The sequence below is a fragment of the Neovison vison genome, chromosome 2, assembly GCF_020171115.1.
Source record: "Neovison vison isolate M4711 chromosome 2, ASM_NN_V1, whole genome shotgun sequence".
In the NCBI taxonomy this organism is placed as follows: Eukaryota; Metazoa; Chordata; class Mammalia; order Carnivora; family Mustelidae; genus Neogale; species Neogale vison.
In genome coordinates, this window is record NC_058092.1 from 79,850,253 (window position 1) to 79,876,644 (window position 26,392).

Sequence of the window (26,392 nt, forward strand, 5' to 3'; positions counted from 1 at the left end):
ACAATGTACCATGCTAATGGACATCAGAAGAAAGCTGGGGTGGCAATCCTTATATCAGATCAATTAGATTTTAAGTGAAAGACTATAATAAGAGATGAGGAAAAGCACTATATCATACTCAAAGGGTCTGTCCAACAAGAAGACCTAACAATTTTAAATATCTATGCCCCTAACATGGGATCAGCCAACTATATAAACCAATTAATAACAAAATCAAAGAAATACATTGATAATAATGCAATAATAGTAGGGGACTTTAACACTCCCCTCACTGAAAAGGACAGATCCTCTAAGCAAAAGGTCAACAAGGAAATAAAGGCCTTAAATGACACACTGGACCAGATGGACATCACAGATATATTCATAACATTCCATCCCAAAATAAAAGAATACACATTCTTCTCAAGTGCACATGGAACATTCTCCAGAATAGATCACATCCTGGGTCATAAATGAGGTCTCAACCAGTATAAAAAGATTGGGATCCTTCCCCGCATATGTTCAGACCACAATACTCTGAAGCTAGAACTCAATCACAAGAGGAAAGTTGGAAAGAACCCAAATACATGGAGACTAAACAGCATCCTTCTAAAGAATGAATGGGTCAACCAGGAAATTAAAGAAGAATTGAAAAAATTCATGGAAACAAATGATAATGAAAACACAACGGTTCAAAATCTGTGGGACAGGGGCGCCTGGGTGGCTCAGTGGGTTGGGCCGCTGCCTTCGGCTCGGGTCATGATCTCAGGGTCCTGGGATCGAGTCCCGCATCGGGCTCTCTGCTCAGCAGGGAGCCTGCTTCCCCCCTCTCTCTCTGCCTGCCTCTCCATCTACTTGTGATTTCTCTCTGTCAAATAAATAAATAAAATCTTTAAAAAAAAAAAAAATCTGTGGGACACAACAAAGGCAGTCCTGAGAGGAATATATATAGCGGTACAAGCCTTTCTCTGGGTGGCTCAGTTGGTTGGACGACTGCCTTCGGCTCAGGGCGTGATCCTGGAGTCCCGGGATCGAGTCCCACATCAGGCTCCCAGCTCCATGGGGAGTCTGCTTCGCTCTCTGACCTTCTCCTCGCTCATGCTCTCTCTCACACTCTCTCTCTCTCTCAAATAAATAAATAAAATCTAAAAAAAAAAAAAAAGAAAAAAAAAAAGAAATAAGAAAGATCTCAAGTACACAACCTAACCCTACACCTAAAGGAGCTAGAGAAAGAACAAGAAAGAAAGCCTAAACCCAACAGGAGAAGAGAAATCATAAAGATCAGAGCAGAAATCAATGAAATAGAAACCAAAAAAACAATAGAACAAATCAACGAAACTAGGAGCTGGTTCTTTGAAAGAATTAATAAGATTGACAACCCCCTGGCCAGACTTATCAAAAAGAAAAGAGAAAGGACCCAAATAAATAAAATCATGAATGAAAGAGGAGAGATCACAACCAACACCAAAGAAATACAAACAATTATAAGAACATACTATGAGCAACTCTATGCCAACAAATTCGACAATCTGGAAGAAATGGATACATTCCTAGAGACATATAAACTACCACAACTGAACCAGGAAGAAATAGAAAACCTGAACAGACCCATAACCAGTAAGGAGATTGAAACAGTCATCAAAAATCTCCAAACAAACAAAAGTCCATGGCCAGACGGCTTCCCAGGGGAATTCTATCAAACATTTAAAGAAGAATTAATTAGATGGGATAGGGAGGGAGACAAACCATAAGTGACACTTAATCTCACGAAACAAACTGTGGGTTGCTGGGGGGAGGGGGGTTGGGAGAAGGAGGGTAGGGTTATGGACATTGGGGAGGGTATGTGCTTTTGGGTAAATTGGAAGGGGACATCTCCCCATGAGAGACTATGGACTCTGAAAAACAATCTGAGGGGTTTGAAGTGGCGGGGGGATGGGAGGTTGGGGTACCAGGTGGTGGGTATTATAGAGGGCACAGCTTGCATGGAGCACTGGGTGTGGTGAAAAAATAATGAATACTGTTTTTCTGAAAATAAATAAATTGAAAAAAAAAAAAAGAAGAAGAATTAATTCCTATTCTCCTGAAACTGTTCCAAAAAATAGAAATGGAAGGAAAACTTCCAAACTCATTTTATGAGGCCAGCATCACCTTGATCCCAAAACCAGACAAGGATCCCATCAAAAAAGAGAATTACAGACCAATATTCTTGATGAACACAGATGTGAAAATTCTCACCAAAATACTGGCCAATAGGATCCAATAGTACATTAAAAGGATTATTCACCGTGACCATGTGGGATTTATTCCAGGGCTGCAAGGTAGGTTCAACATCCACAAATCAATCAATGTGATACAATACATTAATAAAAGAAAGAACAAGAATCATATGATACTCTCAATAGATGCTAAAAAAGCATTTGACAAAGTGCAGCATCCCTTCCTGATTAAAACTCTTCAAAGTGTAAGGAAAGAGGGCACATACCTCAATATTATCAAAGCCATCTATGAAAAACCCACCACAAATACCATTCTCAATGGAGAAAAACTGAAAGCTTTTGCACTAAGGTCAGGAACACGGCAGGGATGTCCATTATCACCACTGCTATTCAACATAGGACTGGAAGTCCTAGCCTCAGCAATCAGACAAAAAAAAAAAAAAATTAAAGGCATCCAAATCAGCAAAGAAGAAGTCAAACTCTCACTCTTTGCAGATGATATGATGCTATATATGGAAAACCCAAAAGACTCCACTCCAAAACTGCTAGAACTTGTACAGGAATTCAGTAAAGTGTCAGGATATAAAGTCAATGCACTGAAATCAGTTGCATTTCTTTACACTAACAACAAGACAGAAGAAAGAGAAATTAAGGAGTCAATCCCATTTACAATTGCACCCAAAACCATAAGATACCTTGGAATAAACCTACCCAAAGAAGCAAAGAATCTATACTCAGAAAACTATAAAGTACTCATGAAAGAAATTGAGGAAGAAATAAGAAATGGAAAAATGTTACATGTTCATGGATTGGAAGAACAAATATTGTGAAAATGTCTATTCTACCTAAAGCAATCTACACATTTAATGCAATCCCTATCAAAATCCCATCCATTTTCTTCAAAGAAATGGAACAAATAATCCTAAAATTTATATGGAACCAGAAAAGACCTTGAATAGCCAAAGGAATATTGAAAAAGAAAGCCAAAGTTGGTGGCATTACAATTCCAGACTTCAAGCTGTATTACAAAGCTATCATCATCAAGACAGTATGGTACTGGCACAAAAACAGACACATAGATCAATGGAACAGAATAGAGAGCCCAGAAATAGACCCTCAACTCTAAGGTCAACTAATCTTCGACAAAGCAGGAAGAATGTCCAGTGGAAAAAAGACAGCCTCTTCAACAAATGGTGCTGGGAAAATTGGACAGCCACATGCAGAAAAATGAAATTGGGCTATTTCCTTACACCACACACAAAAATAGACTCAAAATGGATGAAGGACCTCAATGTGAGCAAGGAATCCATCAAAATCCTTGAGGAGAACACAGGCAGCAACCTCTTCGACCTCAGCCGCAGCAACGTCTTCCTTGGAACATCGCCAAAGACAAGGGAACCAAGGGCAAAAATGAACTATTGGGACTTCATCAAGATCAAAAGCTTTTGCACAGCAAAGGAAACAGCTAACAAAACCAAAAGACAACTGACAGAATGGGAGAAGATATTTGCAAATGACATATCAGATAAAGGGCTAGTGTCCAAAATCTATAAAGAACTTATCAAACTCAACACCCAAAGAACAAATAATACAATCAAGAAATGGGCAGAGGACATGAACAGACATTTCTGCAAAGATGGCCAACAGATACATGAAAAAATGCTCCACATCACTCGGTATCAGGGAAATATAAATCAAAACCACAATGAGATACCACCTCACACCAGTCAGAATGGCTAAAATTAACAAGTCAAGAAATGACAGATGCTGGCGAGGATGCAGAGAGAGGGGAACCCTCCCACACTGTTGGTGGGAATGCAAGCTGGTGCAGCCACTCTGGAAAACAGTGTGGAGGTTCCTCAAAAAACTAAAAACAGAGCTACCATATGACCCAGCAATTGCACTACTGGCTATATATTCTAAAGATACAAACGTGGTGCTCCGAAGGGGCATGTGCACCCGAATGTTTATAGCAGCAATGTCCACAATAGCCAAACTATGGAAAGAACCTAGATGTCCATCAACAGATGAATAGATAAAGAAGAGGTGGTATATGGGGGGAGGGGGTTTGGGAGAAGGGGGGAAGGTTATGGACATTGGGGAGGGTATGTGCTTTTGGGTAAATTGGAAGGGGAGATGAACCATGAGAGACTATGGACTCTGAAAAACAGTCTGAGGGGTTTGAAGTGGCGGGGGGGTGGGAGGTTGGGGTACCAGGTGGTGGGTATTATAGAGGGCACAGCTTGCATGGAGCACTGGGTGTGGTGAAAAAATAATGAATACTGTTTTTCTGAAAATAAATAAATTGGAAAAAAAAAAGAAATGTATTATAAGTGTAAAATTTTTAATAAATTTCTGAGACTTGGTATGAAAAAAAAAAAGAAGAGGTGGTATATATATATATATATATATATATATATATATATATATATAATGGAATACTATGCAGCCATCAAAAGAAATGAAATCTTGCCATTTGCGACGATGTGGATGGAACTAGAGAGTATTATGCTTAGCGAAATAAGTCAGTCAGAGAAAGACAACTATCATATGATCTCCCTGATAGGAGGAAGTGGAGATGCAATGGGGGGGTTTGGGGGTAGGAAAAGAAAAAATGGAAGAAGATGGGATCAGGAGGGAGACAAACCATAAAAGACTCAATCTCAAAAAACAGACTGAGGGTTGCTGGGGGGAAGGGATGTGAGAGGGTGGTGGGGATATGGACATTGGGGAGGGTGTGTGCTATGATGAGTGCTGTGAAATATGTAAACCTGGCGATTCACAGACCTGTACCCCTGGGGATAAAAGTACATTATATGTTTATTAAAAATTTAAAAATTAAAAAAAGTGAAATAATTAAAATTGTAGAAAAATTCCTTCAGATAATTGAAGAGGAGGGAATACTTCTTAATTAATTGTATGAGACCAGCACTAACCTGGTACCAGACAAAAACAATAGGAGAAAAAAAGTACCTTCTAATATTCCTCATAAACATAAATACAAAGTGCCTTTAGACAAATTTGGCAAATTAAATCCAGTAATGGATACAAAGGATAATATATTATGACTAAAGTGGTTTATCCTGGGAAAGTAAGACTGGTATAACATTTGAAAATCACACACACACCCACACATTCATCACAATAGATAGAAATCATTTGACAGATCTTATATTCATTCCAAAAAAGTAGGAATTTATCAACCTGACAAAGTCCATTAAAAACAAAGAAAATGACAGCTAGCCTCATGGAAAATCATAAAAGACTGAATACCTTCCCTCTAAGGTTCCAAACATGGCAAAAAATGTCCATGCTCATTTTTTAAATTCAGCATTTATATTAAGGCCATAAAAAGAAACAAAAACCATGTAAATTGTAGAAGAAGAACATAAACTATATTTGTATACAACATTGTCATCTTTGAAAAAATCCTAAGGAGATGGCAGGATCCTGCCTGCCTCAGATCCTGGAGCATGTGACTCTTGATCTTGGGATTGTAAGTTCAAGCCTCACTTTAAAAAAAATAATAATAAAATTTAAAAAGAAAAGAAAATCCTAAGGAACTATTTAAAAGATTTTATTTATTTATTTAACAGAGACAGAGGGAAAGAGAACACAAGCAGAGGGAGCAGCAGGCAGAGGGAGAATACAGGCTCTCCATTTAACAGGGAGCCAGATGTGAGACTTGATCCCAGGATCCTGGGATCATGACCTGACCCAAAGACAGACATTTAACTGACTGAGCCACTCAGGTGTCCTAAGGAACTATTTTTAAAAAGCTAACATACCTGGGAAGTGAGTTATTGTCATTGAAGTATACAAGGTCAATATAGAAAAATATAAAAATACTAGCCATAGTAAGGATTCAGAATTTAAAAATCTCTACCAGTCTTAATGGCATTAAAAATATGAAGTTTTTAGAAATAAAATGATGAAAGATGTTGAAAACTGATAAGGATAAAAACATGGCTAAGAAAAATTAAGGAAGACCTAAATAAATGGGGAAATATAGCCTATTCATGGATCAATAACTCAATATTGTTAAGATGTCAATTCTCCTCTTATAGATTCAATACAATCCAATAAAAAAGGCCAACAGAATTTTTGTAGAAACTGACAAGCTGAAATGTATATGAAAATAAAAATCTAAAACAGTTAAAACAACTTTGAAAAAGAATAAAGTTGGGGAGGATTTACACTATTTAATTTCCAGCCTTATAAAGCTACAGTAATCAAGTTGCTATGGTATTGGTATAAAAATAGGCAATAGAAGAGGGTAGAGAGTTTGTAATTAGAGCCAAACATAATATGGTCAATTGACCTTCACAAAGGATTAATGCAATTCACTGGGGAAAGGGTAATCTTTCAAATAAATGATGCCAAAACAATTGGATAGCCATATGTGATGTAATGAGCCTCACACCACACACATGCCATACACTGTTACTTTACACTGTATACACATTATATAAAAAATAAATTCAAAATGAATTGTAGACTTAAGCATAAGAGCTAATACTTTAAGAGTGCCTAGATGGCGCAGTCAGTTAAGCACTGACTCTTGGTTTCAGCTCGGGTCATGATCTCAAGGTCATTAGATCAAGCCCCACGTCAGGCTCTGCTCAGCTTGGAATCTGCTTGGGACCTTCTTTCCCCCTCCCTTTGTCCTTCTCCCCTACCCCTGCTTGCTATCTCTTTTTCTCTCTCTCTCTCATAAATAAATAAATAAATAAATAGTTATCACTTTAAAATTTCTAAAAAAGCAAACATGGGAGAAAATCTTCATAACTTTGGGTTTAGCAAAGATTTCTTTAAAAGAGCACCAAAAGCATAAAAGAAAAAACCCTACCGTATTAATTATTTGCTATTATGTAAGAGTTACCTCCAGTCTTAGTGATTTTAAAACAATATACAGTATGACTTTTGTGGGTCAGGAAACCAGGCATGACTTAGCTGAGCCTTCTGCTTCAGAGTCTCTCATAAGACTGCAATCAAAGCTGTCCATGTGGCTGTGGTTTCATCTGAACGCTCATCTGGGTAACGACACACTTTCAAGCTCACTGACACGGTTGTTGGCAGGATTCAGTTTAAGAAAAAGTCTAAGTTTCTTTCTGATTATTGGCTAGAGGCCAACACCAGGCCATGTGGGCTTCTCAATAGGAAAGTCCACAACAGAGCAGCCTGTTTCATCAAAGAATGAGAGGAAGCCAGAAAGAAGCTACACACTAGAAGGAGGTCATGGACTTTCATAACAAAATCTTAAAAATGAAGTTCCATCACTTTCCCCTCAAGCTTTTCATTAGAAATAAATCTTTGGCGCCTGGGTGGCTCAGTGGGTTAAGCCTCTGCCTTCGGCTCAGGTCATGATCTCAGGGTCCTGGGATCGAGTCCCACATGGGGCTCTCTGCTCAGCAGGGAGCCTGCTTCCTCCTCTCTCTCTCTGTCTGCCTCTCTGCCTACTTGTGATCTCTGTCTGTCAAATAAATAAATTAAATCTTTAAAAAAAAAAAAAAAGAAAGAAATCTTTAGGTCCAGCTCACACTCAAAAGGCGAGGACACAAGGGCAAAAGTGCCAGAAAGTGGAGATCATTAGAAGCCATTTCAGAAACTGACTACCACGAAGAACAAATTGGATTTTATAAAAATTAAGAAATTTTGCTCTTCAAAAGCCAATCTTATGGACTGGAGAAAAAATTGCAAAACATTATCCAATAAAAAATTGGTATCTAAGATATATAAAGAACTCATACAAATCAATGAGAAGATAAACCAAATTTTTTTAAATAGGCAAGGGAAATGTAAATAGTTGCCTCACCAAAGAAGCTATATGGTTGGCAAATAAGTACATGACATAATGCTCAACATCATTGTTCATCAGGGAAATGCAAACTTAAAATCCAATGAAATACCACCATATACCCACTAGAATGTTAAAATTAGGAAGACTGATAATATTAAGTATCAGTGAATATGTGAAGCACCTGGAACTGTCATACACTGCCACTGGGAACTGAAAATGGTACAATCTCTTGAAGACAGTTGGGAATTTCTTAAAAGTTTATCACAGACCTACTATATGACCTAGCAAATACATCCTACTACATTATTTCTATTGCTGCTGTAACAGTGTATCGCAAACTCAGTGACTTAAAATTATATACATTTATTATCTTACACTCTTTGAGGTCAGAAGTCCAAAGTAATTCTCAAGGTGTTGGCTGGCCTGGTTCCTTCTGGAGGCTCCAGAGAATTCATTTCTTTGCCTTCTAGGTTCTTCCTTGGCTCATGATCCCATCCTCCATCCTCAAAGCCAACAGCATAAATTCTTTTTCCAATGTCTCTCTCTGTCCTCTGCTCCACCATCACTTCATCTTCTGCCTGACTAACTCTACTGCCTCCCTTTGTAAAGATGTTTGAGATCACATTGGGCTTACTTGGATAATCAGGATGATCTCCTCATTTTAAATTCCTTAACATAATCACACCTTCAAAGTAACTTTTGCTGTATAAGGTAAGATATTTACAGGTTTTGGTGATTAGGACATACATCTTTGGCTATATCATTACTCAGCCTGCCGAACCCTTCTATGTAATCACTGCAAAGAAAAAAATGAAAGCACACAAACTTTTACACAAATGTTCATAGTAGCTTTATTAGTAATATTTACAAGTAGTTTATTTGTAAACCAAAACACCTGTCAATCAACATGAATGGATAAATAAATTGTACTATACCCATACAATGGAACAATACTCAATAATAAAAAGGAACTAGCAATTTATATAGTATCAAAGAGATGAATTCAAAATAATTGCAGTATGAAAGGAGTACAAGAGTAAAGAGTACATACATCATGATTCCATTTATGGAAAACTCTAGATAGCACAAATTTATTTATAATGATGAGAAGCAAATGAATGGATGCCTAAGAACAGAACAGAATAGAGGGAGGAGGGTTTGGGTTACAGAGGGTCATGAGGGAACTTTTGGAGGTGTTTATTAACTTAATTGCTGTGATAGATACAGATTTAATTATATATATTTAATTAATATATTAATTATACACATGTTATCATAATAATATATAATATATTTGATTAATATGTATTTTTAAATGTGCAGTTTATAATATTCCATTATACCTCAATAAATCTCTTAATATAAGCAAACAAAAAACCACTTTTTTACTTCTGCTTGGATTAAACATGGTACAAGGGGTTGGGGCATTTTGCTAGAGGTGAAACTGTGTTCATCTTGGTTTCTTAGTAATCAAACGAGATTTGATCAGGAACAGGGTGCCAGAGAAATATAACCAAAACTTCTTCTTTTCAATTTATCTCTATTTTTCAGTTTTCCATGGAAGCTGTTAAAAGGGTGATAGTCGGGCGCCTGGGTGGCTCAGTGGGTTGGGCCGCTGCCTTCGGCTCAGGTCATGATCTCAGGGTCCTGGGATCGAGTCCCGCATCGGGCTCTCTGCTCGGCAGGGAGCCTGCTTCCTCCTCTCTCTCTCTGCCTGCCTCTCTGCCTACTTGTAATCTCTCTCTGTCAAATAAATAAATAAAATCTTTAAAAAAAAAAAAGGGTGATAGTCATATTAAAGCTTCTTTCAGAAGACTCTGCCTAGGGAAATTCTTTGCTTTCAAAAATAACTAGCTAACACTTGAGGTTCGAAAGGGCTTATTCCCACCTACAATTCTCACCTAAGTATTTTCTACCTTTTTCTTTTAGTCATAGATTTTAACATAGTGCATGTCAGATGAATAGCAACAGGCCACGTAGGCCTCTGCTTTGAAAATCCAACTGAAAAGCTAGCGGGCAAGGAGGATTCTTAAAGTGGTACATGAATCCAATGTTTTGTACTGAGCACTGCTTATATTCAAAGAATTGAATTACTCATATTTAGTCTATTTCTCCTTTTAGATTTTCGTGGTAACAGAAATCCATTTGTGTTGCTGCCTGATACTTGCTGTACTAAGTGGGCTGTGATCTATAAGGACTATACAGTCTGGTTGAGAGACAGAGTAAAAACTGTAATAAAGTCATGAAGTTCTTACACAAAGAAATGGAAAATTTGGTGTTATTTCAGATTTAACCATCTTAAATGAATGTAATGATATTTACATCATGTTCTAATATTGGCATGTCCTAATAGTACACCTAAATATTTGCATCATGTCCAAAGATTTGCCCAGTATCTGCAGGTAATAAATTGTACAGAAAAACAGTCCTGCAAACTGTAGCCAAAGTCAATGTTCTTTTGCTCACTGGTGGGACAGGTTCTTTTTGCTTCTATACAATGCAGCATTCTCGCCATTAGATGGCAGTCAAAACCAATGCAATGATTAAACTCCCCTACCTTATGTTTAATAAGGATTTTGCATGTGTGTGAGTTAACGTTATTCAATGGATAAGTTTCTGAAAAGTTCAGTGAAAATTGTCAGACATTGTAAATGATCCAGCAATCCTTTTGGAAAGCAGAATTATTTTTCAAGGTAAATAAGTATCCCCTTCAAGACATCAGCTTTTTTCTATTAAAAATTCTTTTAACTTTCTGGGGGATGGACGCGGGCGGCGGGCTGAGGGGAGGGGGCGGGGTGGGGGAGGGCGCGCGGGCAGTCAGCTCTCTGGGTCGGCCTCCCCTTAGGACTCGGAATGAGAAGCGGACTTTGTGAGAATTGGTGGAGTTATAACATCAAGAAATTCTGAGGCTGTAAATCAGGAATGAACTAGGTTCCTGGGTGGAGCTACCCATGAACAGCAGCAATGGCAATGATAATGGCAATGGGGAAAATGGGGGGCTAGAACATGTACCGTCCTCATCCTCTATCCACAATGGAGACATGGAGAAGATTCTTTTGGATGCACAACACGAATCAGGACAGAGTAGTTCAAGAGCCAGTTCTCACTGTGACAGCCCTTCCCCACAAGAAGATGGGCAGATTATGTTTGATGTGGAGATGCACACCAGCAGGGACCATAGCTCTCAGTCAGAAGAAGAAGTTGCAGAAGGAGAGAAAGAAGTTGATGCGTTGAAGAAAAGCGTTTACTGGGTGTCTGACTGGTCCAGTAGACCTGAAAACATTCCACCTAAGGAGTTCCACTTCAGACACCTCAAACGCTCTGTCTCTTTAAGCATGAGGAAAAGTGGGGCCATGAAGAAAGCGGGTATTTTCTCCGCAGAATTCCTTAAGGTGTTCATTCTGTCTCTCTTCCTCTCTCATGTTTTGGCTTTGGGCCTAGGCATCTATATCGGAAAGCGACTCAGCACACCTTCAGCCAGCACCTACTGAAGGAAAGAACAGCCCCAGAAAAGCGTGTGACCTGTGGTGTATTGTCACAGTAGTTTATTTGAACTTGAGACCATTGTAAGTATGACCCAACCTGCCACCCTATTTTTACATATCCAAGTTCCAGTAACTCTCAAATCCAGTATTTTATTCAAACTCTGTTGAGGCATTTTACTAACCTCATTCCCTTTTTGGCCTGTAAGACACTTCAGAATTTCCTAACAGAGTTTACTGTTATTTAGAAATTTGCAAGGGCTTCTTTTCAGCAAATGCCACCAGCAGATTATAATTTTGTCAACAATGCTATCGTCTCCTTTTAGTGCCACCAGACTTAGACCTGCATCATTCATGGTATAAATTTTACACTTGCAAGATAACTACCATCTCTCTCTTCAAATGAGATCAGATTAGCAAAGGATAGAACAGCTTTGTTGTTTTGTTTTGTTTTGTTTTGTTTTTTCAAGACAAAGCAAGCTTCACTAAGCTTGAATTTATAGTTATTAAAAAAGAAAACAAACAAACAAAAAAACAAGACACAAGAAAAAAATATCCTGGGCAATAAAAAATTATTTTAAACAAAAAAAAATTAACTTTCTAAAAATTGATGAGTAACATATATACAAAATGCATAAATCTAAGTATCTCCAGTTTGAAGATCATCACAACGTGAAAACACCTGTTTAAACATCCTCCATCTAAAGTCAAAGAACATTACCAGCATCTCAAAAGACCCTCTCGTGCGTCCTCCTAATCATCACCCTTTTCCTTCTCCCCAGAGATAAACATTATCCTGACTTCTGACATTATAATTTCTGTTTTCTTGTTTTGATAAACGTTATGAGTATGATTATGTATTATAGATTCTTTGTATCTGGCTTCTTTCACTTAAAGAAAGTTACTTTTGCTTATAGGTATATTTCATTCTTTTTCTTTGTGGTAATGTATTTTATTATATGAATATACCTTTATTTATCCTTTCTACTACTGAAGGAAATTTGAAATGTTTCCAGTGTTTAGCTGAATAATTGCTGCTATGAACATCCTTGTACATGCATTTTGGCGTGCATATGAATATATTCATTTTGAGTATATATCTAGGAGTAGAATTTTTGTGCCATACAGTGTGTCATATTGCCAAACAGTTCCCCCAAATTGTAGCAATTCACATTTCCACCAGTGTGTAAGAATTTCCATTGTTCCATGTTTTCACCGACACTTGATATTGTCAATATTTCAAATTTTAGCCATTCTGTTAGACATGTAGTAACATTTCATGGGGTTTTTTAATGTGCATTCTTTGATAACTAATAAGACTAAATACTTTCTGATACATTTGTAGACTATTTGAATTTTTTTTTTCTTCGGTAATCTGTACATCCAACATGGTGTTCAAACTCATGACCCCAAGGTCAAGAGTCAGATGTTCTACCAACTGAGCCAGTCAGGAGCCCCTGAATATTTTCTTATGTGAAGTGCTGATCCATGTATTTTGCCAATTTTCTGTCATGTGGTTTATCTTACTGTTTTGTAGCTTTCATATTCTCAATGTGAGTCCTATGTTGGATATATGTATTTCTAATATATTCTCCTGTTCTGGGCTTTTCTTTTCATTCTCTCAAAAGCACTTTTTGAGAAATACTAATGAACACTAATTTGCCAATTTTTTCCTTTATGGTTAGTGCTTTTTTGTATCCCATTTAACTCACTTCTGCCTACATCACATCATGAAGATAATCTCTTATGATATGTTCTAGAAGCTTCACTATATTAATTTTCATAGTTAGACCTAAAACCTACCTGGGATTGAATTTTATGAATTATAAGAGGTAGAGGTCAAGATTTATTTTTTCCATATGGGTATCCAGTTGATTGAGCACCATTTGATAGAGGCTATAGCTTTCCTACTCTTCAGTGCCAACATGGGTGTTTTATGTTCAGATTTTTAAAAGCTCTATCAGGTTTGTTTAAAGTAGAACATATCCATATTTAGCAAAGTTCATCCTTTGGTAGAGTTTTTCTGGAAAAAGAGTCATTTAAAAAATCCCATTAAAATCCTTTAATAGGGGCGCCTGGGTGGCTCAGTGGGTTAAAGCCTCTGCCTTCAGCTCAGGTCATGATCCCAAGGTCCTGGGATTGAGCCCTGGCTCTCTGCTCAGCAGGGAGCCTGCTTCCTCCTCTCTCTCTGCCTGCCTCTCTGCCTACTTGTGATCTCTGTCTGTCAAATAAATAAATAAAATCTTTTAAAAAAAAAAGTAAAGTCCTTTAATATATAGACAGTTGCATGGTTTTGACAAAACCTAAACACATTTGATTATAATGGGGGATAATTTCATCATTATTCCAAATGTATTGCATTTTCTGAGAGTTTAAAACTCTCCTTTCTTAAGGGAATTTAAAGTAAAAGATAAACAATTTGCTTGAAGCTAAGTAGATTATATAGCTTAGAGATGATCCTGGTGACACTTTAAAGTCAATCAATCTCAAAGCCAGTATTAATCTGCCTTGTGACTGATCTGATCCAAACCTGAGAAGGTGTTACTATCAAGCTGGAAAAACATGAACACATTCAATAGTTTGAAAACAAACACAACAATATAAAATCAAGTATTTCATCTTTTACCTCTTCATAGTAGCCTTGGAAAAAGATTTAAAACACCTTGGGGCACCTCGGTTATTCAGTGGGTTAAACCTCTGCCTTCAGCTCAGGTCATGATCTCAGGGTCCTGGGACTGAGCCCCACATTGGGCTCTCTGCTCAACAGGGAGCCTGCTTCCCCTCATTTCTGCCTGCCTCTCTGTCTACTAGTGATCTCTCTGTCTCTCTCTGTTAAGTAAATCAATAAAATATATTTTTTTAAAAGATGAAAAATACCTCAAACCAACCATGAATACTGTTCCCAGACATTCAAAATATTTGTAATTTAAAAAATCTATTCGTGTGGTTTTAAACAAGAGGTGTTGTATTCTAAAATTATTTCTGTACTTTATAACTTTTATACTTGAATGTAGATTAACTTGTTTACTACTTCTTGAGTTTGTGATTATGTATTTTCACAGATGGCCTTATCTGGCTGTGTTTCTATTTAAGTTTTGCCAAATTATCTCTTGTACTTAAATATATTAAAATATGTTGTATTGATTAATTATGTTATATATCTGCAAGTATAGTTCTTCAGGAAAACAACAAATAGCAAAAGATAAAATGTTTAGATTAGAAGTTTGGGAGTCATAATTGAATTGACTTTCTTCATACGTCAAAAAAAGCCTTAAGTTCACTTCCTTTTTGTGGATTATTCACTCTTTAATAAACACTTAGGGGTGCGTGGGTGGCTCAGTTGGGTAAGTGTCTACCTTTGGTTCAGGTAGTGATCCCAGGGCCCTGGGTTGGAGCCCTGCTTCTGGTTTCCTGCTCATCAGGGAGCCTGCTTCTCCCTCTTCCTCTGCCGCTCTTCTGCTTGTGCACGCGCGCGTGTTCTCTGATAAATAAATAAATAAAATCTTAAAAAACAAAACACTTAACTCATCTCTGCTGATCTTTTGCCAGAAAAGTGGCTGTCATGGTTGCTTTAGTTTTTCTGAAATCTTTTTACTAATTTTTAAAGAGTTTCTTTTGACCTGTATTTCTGAACAAGTTTTAAAATGGTAACTAACTGATACCATTTTTACATGCAATTTTAAAATAACTTTCAAGTTTGGGAGAATTTATTCATTTTTAAAAACGTACAAAAATTTCTGTGCACTTTACAAATCTAAAATAATTAGCTCCTACCAATTCTTTTTCTGTACAAAAAAGAGTATAATTAAGAACATCATTTGATAAATAGTTTTCATTTTAAGATTTCTTTTAAATCACATTTTAATTCTAGTTTATTGGCAATTTGGAAGCAAATAAGAACAGGATATAAGCATTTGATATAAAAGAATCTGAAAATCAGTCCTAGAAATATGATTTCCTTACATCTATTGTCAACCCTGAAGCTCTATAGAAGGTGAATTTTGTTTTATTATTTGAGAACCTTTAATTTTCATTTATTAAATATTAATTGGATACCTATTCTGAGACAAGAATAGTCCTGAGCTCAGAGGAAGCAGATAAGTAAAAAGACTTACTTGAATTATCTGTTTAGATGTAGGTACTGAGAACAGTAAGAACATACCAAGGAACACCAAGTACAACATCAGGAGAGGAAAGAAGAAGGAAAGGAAGAAAGGCTTCTCGGACCCATCACATGTGAAGTCAGTCTTCAAGAATGTGAGTTAGCCAGACAGAGAGGAACACGTGTACCAAGGCATGATTGGGTACCTAGGCAGTAAAGGAACTAAGTGCATTTGGATATGATGGAGTTGGGGAGTAATGGCAGAATGGTAGGAGACAGGGGGCGAGACAGTTTGAGGCCATATCATGAAGGTTCTTGCATGTTGAAAAAATTCACAGATCCTTAATATTTCATTTTATTAAAAATGTCTTTTTATTAAAAAAGGGTTTTAGGATAATCATCTGGATCCTTGTAACAAACAAAATACTTAGTATTACTGAGGAAAAAATTGAATCTCCTTCTTCCAAAGAATAAGTGAAATAATCATAATGATCTCAGAAATCACCCAATTTGGAGGCTGAAGATGAATTTCCAGGAAGCCCCAGGACTACTCTCAATGAAAGAACACGAGGCACCCTTTTCTACCATATGGGTTCATAATAATGGCTAGAGCTGTTTTTGTGAATGAAATCAAATGCTTTGCATAAATTGTGATGCAGTTTAGTCATTTGTGGCATTCCTTTCCTCTGCACACAATGGACCAGAAATAGAACACTAAAAACGGGAAGTAAACTCCTCCCCCCCGCCAAATTATATATTTACCCATGAAAAAATTCTTTGCTGCCAAGTTTGCAGAAATGGAGAGAAGCGTGAGAGGAGAAGAGACAAGGTTTCTTGAGACTGACCTGAGGCAAACAACTCGGGCAGTGCTCTGCACACTTAGCTAGGGACAATGGATTAAATCCTGAAGAACTGTAGTCTGTCCATGAATACTGAAAGATGTTTGCTGGGTAGTGGGTAGGATGAGGTAAATTGTGAACAGGTGGGGCTGTCTCTTTGCACGTGGGCAAACTCCTACCATGCCAGCAAGAATTTCCGAGAGTGGCAGGTCCTTGCTACTCCTGGCCTCACCCACTAGAAGTGCAGAAAAGGCAGGTTATTTAATAGAGGTACAAGCAACTGCTCAGTTACCCCCATTGCATACTCTAGGGGCCAAAAATATTAATTAGGAGTCCATATTCCTGAGCCTTCAACTTAAACACTGAGCAGTTTCCTGTCTCCCTATCCCTGCGTGTGGACTGGTTTGACTCACTCCCTATCAGTTCTAAACAGAATCTCTCCAGCGTAGCTTGAAGTGAGTCATTCATTTTCTGGGTCTTTCCTCCGAGATATAAAGGATGGTATTTGTGTCAGTGTGGAGTGTGTATGTTTGTGTTCATTGTTTTTTTGGCAAACGCCACAGAACAGTATGTGTGTGATTTTGATGAATAATCAAGGGTGCCTGGGTGGCACAGTTGGTTAGGAGTGGGCCTTTGACTCAGGTCATGGACCCAGGGTCCTGGAATAGAGCCCTGCATTGGGCTTCCTGTTTGGTGGGGAGCCTGCTCCTCCCTCTCCCTCTCCCCATTTCCCCCCAGCTTGGGCTCTCTCTATTTCAAATAAATGAATAAAATCTTTTAAAAAAATAATCAAAATATATCTCATATTAAAAATATGAGACACAACTACATACAAATATCATGGCCCAACCACTGGAAACTTAGAAATTCTGACTTCAGGCTTCCAGTAAGGCCTAGCCACTGTTATTTTTTTTTTTTTTTAAAGATTTTATTTATTTATTTGAGAGAGAGAGAGACAGTGAGAGAGAGCACGAGCGAGGAGAAGGTCAGAGAGCGAAGCAGACTCCCCATGGAGCTGGGAGCCTGATGTGGGACTCGATCCCGGGACTCCAGGATCACGCCCTGAGCCGAAGGCAGTCGTCCAACCAACTGCGCCACCCAGGCGTCCCGCCACTGTTATTTTTAATTCTAAACTTCTTTTAAATAGGTAATACATTGGCAATATAATAAAATTAAGTGGAAATGGTATAAAAGAAGAACAGTGAAAAGTGAGACTTCTCACTCCAGTCTCCCGTTTTCTCCCCTGCAGAGGTAACCCCTCCTTCGAGCTTCTTGTGTGTCCTTTCAGAGTTATTCTGTGCATATAAACACACAGCAGAAAGTTCCTATCTCTATTAAACAAAAGTGATAGCATCTTCTACCCATTGTTCTGAACCTTCTCAGGCACAATTCTTCATGAAAAGCCACAGATAGGGGCATCTGGGTGGCTCAGTGGGTTAAAGCTTCCTTTGGCTCAGGTCATGATTCCCAAGTTCCTGGGATCAAGCCCCCACATCAGGCTCTCTGCTTGTTGGGAGCCTGCTCCCCGCTCCCCAAAACCCCGCCTGCCTCTCTGTCTACTTGTGATCTCTGTCAAATAAATAAATAAATAAATCTGTAAAAGAAAAAAAAGCCACAGATAAAAGCTATGTTGTTCTCAAGAAATGCTCCAGACGTATCTATTAAAAATATTTTTTTAATATTTTTTTATTTGTGAGAGAGAGAACATAAGCAGGAGGAGCAGAAGGCAGAAGCAGGCTCCCCATTGAGCAAGGAGCCTAATGCTGGACCGGATCCCAAGACCCTGGGATCCTGACTCCAGCCAAAGACAGATGCTTAACCTACTGAGCCATCCAGGCGATCCTAAAAATCTTTTATATCCAATTTTAAGTGTTCACCAACTCCCTCAGACTCATGGCCAAAATTCAAGTTTAAGAGTTCCTTATTTCTGGTGTTTAATCTAAGATTATCCTGAATACTTAGTGTTGCCAGATAAAATACAGGAATTTCAGTTGAATTCAAATTTCAAATTTCGGATAGCAACAAATAAATAATTTTTTAGTATAAGTATGTCCTATTTAATATTTAGAAATTCACATTTAACTGAAATTCACATTTAACTGGCAGTCCTGTATTTTTATTTGCTAAATCTGGCAATTCTACGGAAAATTTTGATTTATAGGAAGCTACTCCAACTAATTCTCTCTAGAATGCCCTGTATTAGAGATGACCTAGATTATAGCTATATGACCAGGCCCTTCAGGATAAAGTCAAATTCTAATAGTTTAACAAGAAATTGGTTATCTGTTGGCTTATTTCAAAATAAGTGGCTTTAACTTGGCTCTTTTATTTAAGGGGTAAAAACTGTATTGTTACAATGCAATGGTCATTAAAATAAAAACTTACATTAGTTTACATATAGTAGATTATGTAACTTTTAAAGAACTTAAGATATCTAAAATCTGGGGTATTTTGGTCCTTAAAATCAGCACTAAAATTTTAGCCAATTGGGTTTGACAAGGATGAAGAGAATCAGTCTAGAGGTGAGTTTTCATTATTGATTATTTAAATCATCTTTATTACCAACAAAAATAATATTAAGCATTGAGTCATAGGTAGCATAATATCCTGATATAGAGGAAACAATTTGTTACTTATATGACTTTTTAGTAAATAAATAACATGCTATAGTAAATATCAAATGACGAAGATTTACAAACATTAGAATCCAAATAGGAAAACAGCAGAAACAATGATTACCATGATGGGTATGATTCTGTTACACAGGAAATGAAGGAAAAGTTATGTTAGAACCTAGTATCCCAGATACATCTGAATGGAGTCAAAAATTCATCAGGACGCCTGGGTGGCTCAGTGGGTTAAGCCGCTGCCTTCGGCTCAGGTCACGATCCCAGGGTCCTGGGATCGAGTCCCGCGTCGGGCTCTCTGCTCAGCAGGGAGCCTGCTTCCTCCTCTCTCTCTGCCTGCCTCTCTGCCTACTTGTGATCTCTCTCTGTCAAATAAATAAATAAAATCTTTAAAAAAAAATTAAAATTCATCATTCCATTCCAGAATTGTTCTCCTTAGTAGCTAAAGGTAAATTTTCATTTCCCTCAATGTTAACCTGTATAGACTTTCAACAGTGGTGTGCTGATGTTTAACAATCCCTTCTTCAAGGGAAAAGACAGCCCTGATTTTTAGCATTTGCCAATTCCATGGTGGAAGTACTTTCACTATGATTGATGTTGAGTTAACTTTTTTTTTTTTAAGATTTTATTTATTTGCCAGAGAGAGAGAGCGAGCGAGAGCAATCTAGTGCACATAAGCAGGCAGAGAGGCAGGGAGAGAAGGAGGTTCCCTGCTGAGCAAGGAGCACGATGCGGGACTCGATCCAATGACCCCAGGATCATGACCTGAGCTGAAGGCAGCGGCTTAACCCACTGAGCCACCCAAGCACCCCTCGAATTAACGTTTTTAACAATGTGTTTGCAAAATTCCTGAAAACTTAACAGTTGGCTCTTGTGAGCCTGTAAAAGCTGTTTTTATTTCTACAAGTGTATATGATATACTTGATTGAATTTCATAAAAAGAAAATAGAGAATGAGGTGTTCTTTTTGTTAATTGAAGTGTTTTTAAATTTGTCAACACAGGCAAAAACCCCCACAAAAAAATAAAAACAAAAACAAATGAATTCTTTAAGAGTTTAATTAATGGAAATTTTGAATGGATTTGGGAAGGTGCACCAATCACCTGAAGAAACCTGTATGTAACTTTGTTCTACAAGGTCTCCTGACTCTAAAGAGAATTTGCTCTAAATAAACACCTAAATGCTTTTCAAGTCACATGTTCTATAATAACTGGTGGGAAAGAATCATTCATCATAGAAAATTGGAAATGAGTTACCTCTTTAAACAAATCTATTCCATTTGATTTACATAAAATTTTCTGTCTTTTTTTTTTTTTTACTTTTTTCTTTTTGCCAGGTTTCATAAGAGCAAGTAGATAAAATGCTTCAACTAGATTCAGTAATGGACAGCAGAATCTCCAAAGACAAAACAGTAGGTGGTTTTCTTTCTTTTTCTTCAGTGAGCCACTTTTTTTTTTTCAAGATTTTATTTATTTATTTGACAGAGAGAAATCATAAGTAGATGGAGAGGCAGGCAGAGAGAGAGAGTGGGAAGCAGGCTCCCTGCTGAGCAGAGAGCCCGATGCGGGACTCGATCCCAGGACCCCGAGATCATGACCTGAGCTGAAGGCAGCGGCCTAACCCACTGAGCCACCCAGGCGCCCCAGTGAGCCACTTTTGAACTATCCTCTCGAAGTTTTGAATTTCTGCCAAACTTTTGGTTAGGAAAACTGGCAGTACAGAAGGCAGTGATGACTATTAACTTGGTCAGTGCCATTCTTCATTTAGCTGGCCTGGATCTGCATTCTGGCATGATCTTGCTTCTACTGTGGTTCTCCATTCAAAGCATTAAAATGGAGCTACCAAGTACATCGTCTTGATATTCTTCCTAAAATAGTTTTAGCTTGATTGTTCTGACCTACCTTTGTTGATAATGATTCTATTTGTGGACACTTGCTGTAATTTTAAGACATAATCTTAAGACACTTAAATGGAAAGAAAGGAGTTGCTATTGTTTATACTAGAGATTTCCTTTCAATAGCGGAAATTCTATATGATTGGTAACCATATATCAGTGGGACATTGATACATGTATGTTGAGAATAGCTTTCCATATTCGAGGTGTTGATATAGAGTTTTACCTTTTTCTTTGAAAACACTTCACATTACTAACTTTATATATGGAAAAGACTTTTGCAAAAATTTAGGTTTAAGACAAGAGACTGGTTTATGATTGAAGGTTGATGTATTTGGGCTAGTAAATTATTCTATATTCCAGAATGCAGCAGTGAAGAATTGTCTTTTACAATCTGACTTAATAAGGGAATTCATGCAGGGAAAATTTGAAACTAGAAAGAGCATCAGCTAAATGGTTATAATCAAGAAACTATAAAAGGAAATTACATTTGAATTAATACAAGATAAAAATACGCAAAAGAAAATGTAACACTTCAATGGCTTATCATAGAGCAGAGTTCAAATATATGCCTGAAGAGAAATGGATTCAATAAAAATTATTTTCCATAATTAATAAAAAGTAATAATACAGTGTAATAATTTTTAAAATTGCTAATGAGTCTGTGTAATTTGAGCTCTTTCAAATTTACTCAGTAGAGTGGCTGCATTGTAAAACTATGTGGAGAGGGGCGCTTGGGTGGCTCAGTGGGTTAAAGCCTCTGCCTTCAGCTCAGGTCATGATCCCAGGGTCCTGGGATTGAGCCCTGGCTCTCTGCTCAGCAGGGAGCCTGCTTCCTCCTTTCTCTCTGCCTGCCTCTCTGCCTACTTGTGATCTCTGTCTGTCAAATAAATAAATAAAATCTTAAAAAAAAAATATGTGGAGAAAGCTAAAATAGTATTATTTCCTCCATTCCTTCTTAGTGTTGATTACCTTATAAAAACTGTAAAAGAAACAGAAACTCTGTGATAATAGATTACCAAAATAGGTCAAATAGCAAAAAGGTGTAAGATAATTGCTTTGACAGAATTTTGTATCCCTTAATGATGCAAAATAAGACTTGGGGGTAGTAGCATCTGACATAAAATAATAAGCTGCTGTTATACTAAAGTGATTTTGCTTTCAAGATGCAAAGTTTTGTTTTATCTTTTTTAGAAAGAAAAATGATGTGTTTGAACTGTTAAAAGAGTGCCTTGTCATGGGTCCATAAAGAAAAAATCTTATATATATATATGAATAATTTAAAACCTAGAGGATTCTGTTTATGTCAAAAATCAACATTCTTGGGTGCTTGGGTGGTATAATTAAATATTTGACTCTTGATCTCGGCCCAGATCATGATCTCAGGGTCCTGAGACCCAGGCAGCAGGCTCTGTGCTGAGCATGGAGACTGCTTAAGTTTCTTTCTCTTCCTCTCCCTTAGCTCTCCCACCCATCCTGTCCCTACACTCTCAAAAGAACAAAAACAGACAAAAAATAAACACAAAACCCCACAACATTCTTATGAACTGCCATACTAATATTTGTGTGTGACTATATATGTGTGTGTAAAACACCTCTAGATGTTTGTTTGCTAAAATGTACCTATACTATTTTAGAGATTGCTTATAGAAAGGAATACTTTGGAAGCTGATTAATCTTTATTATTTTTATAACAAAATATAACACAAAACACACTTATTCATTTGTGATAGTTTTCACTTTTTAATCATTTTGCCTAAAGACTGTTGAAGTAAATAGTGAATTTTAATATAAAATTTTGCAAGTTACAAATAATTATTTAGAATATCAATTTAAGTTGGTTATATGAATTATGTTTAAATTTTATAGCAATGTAGTATAATGGAAATTTTCCTTAAAATTTTTGGCGGAAAATCTAACTTTCTGGAGAGAAATGAATTGTTCTAAGTGTGGAGTTCTGTTCAGAAACTTCAGGAGAAGAAAAGTGTTCATCTAGGAGATAAGACTTCATGTTCATTTGGGAAATTGTCTAACAGTATGGTTAAGGATAATCTTCAATGTGAATGGTAGATTATTTTACTTTTTAATGGGAAAGCATGCAATTTTGTCTTAAATTAGGCTCCACGTCTTAACTTTTATGACAATATTTAGATACAGTAAACCTTAGTATTGGAATAGTTCTGAATAATGAGACATCCGTTTTATAACTATATTTTCCATTACTAATCTTACTTGTAATTGCTAAATGCATTCATGATGTCTAGGGAGTAAGAGGAAGGGAGAGGAGAAATAGATAGCTGCCTTAGGTGATACAAGTAATATTGAAGGAATTTTATTTGAAATAGAGGCAGTAGAGAAAAATATTGGAAAAAGAAAGTGTTCAGTCACTGCTTTACATACTTTTCACTGAATGGTATACTTAAGCATTTAAAACTTGGCCATTGGAGGAGAGTATTTGTGTACTTCAAGCTGGATTCCGAGAAAGGAGGCTAAGAATTCAGCAAGAATGGCGGCCTGTCAGGAAGGCACAGGTTATTTGCCTCTTCACCCCAAAAGGGATCACAGCCAAGCAAGGACAAGGATTGAAACCGAAGAGATTGGGGCACCTGAGCAGGCCGTAGAAGGGGAGGAGTTTCAAATGCTGACACTCCGGTTTGGAGAACTTGAAGACACTCAGCTGTCATAACACTGAGGAGTACTGGGCTCCTCAGTGGAGGAGGCGTGTGTGTGTGTTTAGGAGACCAGCAATTAATGCTAAAGCATATGTTAGGAGCTGCTAAGTGTATCTGGTATCTAATAGTACCCGCCAAACTGGCTGATTGCAGTTAATGATTGCTCAGAAAGGCCGGGAAATTAACTCCACGTAGGAAAAAGGAAATGGTGGACCTGCCTCCAAGAGTCCCATATTCTGAGTGAGAGGTCCCTGAAGTTCCAAGAGGCTCTTTTGCACTACCGGAGAGGAATCTGGTTCCCGTTCAGATCCCACAGACGAGGTGCCCATTCCTCCGTGGGGACAACCCACCGCTGGGGCAAGCTCGGTTCTTTCCTGCAGGTGACAGCTCGCCTCGCATTGGTCCATGTCTTTCATCTCTTGTTATGGCAACATTCCAAAATGAATGCTGAAAGATCTGCCTCTTGCGATTTCCTGACAGAACTTATAAAATTGCAATGTTTTATTAAAAATAGAATCGGGGCACGTTGCTTTCACATTTGACGTTCAACCTCTACACATGCTGGTAATTCCCAAGATCACCTTACCAATCAAGACTTAAAGAAAAAAACCTACCACAAATGTCCGACTACGTAAACCCAAGGATTTGTAGAAGGCATCTATATCAGGATTTCTCCCAGGTGGAGGGCGCAAGAGGCAGGAAGGGAAGGTAACTGGAGTTGCCTCATCTAAGGGGTCTCAGGGTAGAGAAGGGCGGTGGGCGTCTTTCCCTTCTCTCCCTTCCACCTTGGGAAACGCAGATGCGAGTGGCGGACGGCGGTGGAATTGTCCGAGCCGCAAGGGGCAGGCGGGAAGAGACCTAGCCCGGGAACCAGCAAAGTGGAAGACCCCTACGCGAGGGGATTCGCCCGCGGAGGCCCGGCGAGCGCGGGTCCGCCACGATCCCAGGGTGCATCGCGTCCCGCCCCCCTCCCCTCTCCGCGTCCCGCCTCCCCTCGGCCCAGGCCCCCTCCCTGCTGGCTCCGGGAGGCGGGGACGCGGCGTCGGCGGCGGCTTCTCCAGTCGCGGCTTTCTCACTCACTGGGGAGCCCGGCGGTGGCGGCACCTTCGGAGGCAGAGCGGCGGAGCTGCGAGCCCGTCGGCCAGCCAGTGGGAGGTCGAACAGACTAAGGGCATATCCGACAGACGGACGGACAGCGAGCCGCCAGACGGCCCGGGTCGCCTCAAGTTCCGCCATGAGCTGGGGCACAGAGCTGTGGGTGAGTCCGGGTGAGGGGCGCCCCGCGCGGACTCCGGCCCGCGAGGGGCGCGGGCTGGGCAGGCGCCGCTTGACCGTCGGCGCCCAGAGCCCTTTGGGCCATCCCCGCCCCTGGCGCTAGCGGAGGGCGGAGGTTCCACTCTTCTTTGTGTGCAGACCCCTCTTCCCTCTCGGCCGGGGTTGAGTGGCTGCTGGTCTGCGCTCCCGCCTCTGTCGCTGCGGCGGGGCTGAGGGCAGCGCCTTGGACGGCGGGTGGAGCGGCCCGCGGGCTCCCGCGTCCGCCGCCACCCTCTCCCTTTCCCTGTCTCTCCTCGGTCTTCACTTTCCGGACGCCTGGCTCGTTGCCGGGCGGCGCTCCTCTCCCTTTGTATCTCTCCGCCCGGAGGCGGGGAGGGGGTCCATTGTCCCGAAGTAGCGCGGTTCCCGGGCGGGGAGGGGCCCTGCCGCGGCCCCCAGCTCCCGCAAGGGTCCCCGGGGCGAGGGCGTCGCCGGGCCAGGACCGCGCTGGGAGCCTCGAGGCACCGCCCACAGCCCTCGCCCCAGGTAGGGGGAGCCGGGCGGCTTTGTTTCGAGCCCGGCCTCCGGCCAGCCAGGCCCGGCCCACAAACCCATTTTCTTCGCGCTGTCTGTGTGCCCCGAACCAGCGCGTGGCTTTGGGGACTCCGGCTGGGCTATCCCCGGCTGCTACCTTGGGCTGGGGGTGGGGTGGAGGTTTGCTTTTGGAATCAAAATTAAACTGATGGGTCGACGGGGAAGCCAATTTTGCCAAAAGGAGCGTACGGCTTTCCGATCGCTTTACTTCCCCTTCCGCTGTTCTTTATTTTCCATCGTTCTCGCCGTTTTCTTTCTTTTCTCCTCGCCTTTCGTGGGCGCTGAGGGTTTCAGACAATGCCCAGTGTCTGGCCAAGGTGCGGGTGGACTGTAATAGGTCGGAGAATTCGCTCTCGATGCAGCTTCTCAAGGGTGGAGGTGTGCAGGGCAGTGATTTCTCAGGTGCAGCGGAGGGACCCGGGGCATGGGGGCGCTGTCCCGAGAGCCGCTTGGTTTCAGCCACTCCCCTTTTTATCCCACCTGTGCACACTTTCCGTGCCTTTTGTTAACGAGGGTTTGGTGAAAGCCAGAGAAAGGGGAGAAAGAACTTCGTGGTCTCGACAGGAGCATGTAGGATGCGAATGAAGGTTGATTGGTTAATTGAAGGGCATATGTTTTCTTCGGTTATTTTTTCCCTCTTACTCACACGCTGGGAATCTTAGAACTGAAAGAGACTTGGAGTTCATCTAGTAGAACACTTAGCCAGCCCAGGAATCTCCTGCAACGTTCCCGACAAGTGTTTGCCCAGTCTGTAAACACACTTCTCAAGAGATAATAACTCAGACACTCGTTTCTTAGATAGCATTAATTGTTCTTACATTAGAGAGGATTATATAGTAAATAAATTATGTAAAATTTAACCCTTTAGATTCTCAGGCATTATTGGTCTTTTCCCTTTGATTTTGTACATTTTGTAATTGATTATAGTGCGTCA

The 26,392-nt window shown here is 39.4% G+C and overlaps 2 protein-coding genes across 4 annotated transcripts in view; both read left to right on the forward strand.

Moving 5' to 3' along the window:
- The first annotated feature begins 10,829 nt into the window (after nucleotides 1–10,829).
- Nucleotides 10,830–11,517, forward strand: LOC122898766 (BCL2/adenovirus E1B 19 kDa protein-interacting protein 3-like). The gene is made up of 2 exons (XM_044236452.1): nucleotides 10,830–10,850; nucleotides 10,927–11,517. The coding sequence occupies exon 2, from the start codon at nucleotides 10,947–10,949 to the stop codon at nucleotides 11,484–11,486; it is 540 nt and encodes a 179-aa protein (XP_044092387.1). The 5' UTR covers nucleotides 10,830–10,850; nucleotides 10,927–10,946; the 3' UTR covers nucleotides 11,487–11,517.
- A 13,114-nt stretch (nucleotides 11,518–24,631) lies between these two features.
- FNBP1L (formin binding protein 1 like) overlaps nucleotides 24,632–26,392 on the forward strand; it is a 99,954-nt gene continuing 98,193 nt past the window's right edge. For all 3 annotated transcript variants that reach the window (XM_044238709.1, XM_044238707.1, XM_044238708.1), the window contains exon 1: nucleotides 24,632–24,868. In XM_044238709.1, the coding sequence (XP_044094644.1) occupies nucleotides 24,845–24,868 (24 nt within the window). In that variant the 5' untranslated portion in view covers nucleotides 24,632–24,844. The remainder of the gene's footprint in view (nucleotides 24,869–26,392) is intronic.

What these genes read in the sequence shown, in the direction of transcription:
- LOC122898766 (XM_044236452.1), top strand. Translation starts at nt 10,947, where the DNA reads ATGAACAGCAGCAATGGCAATGATAATGGCAATGGGGAAAATGGGGGG.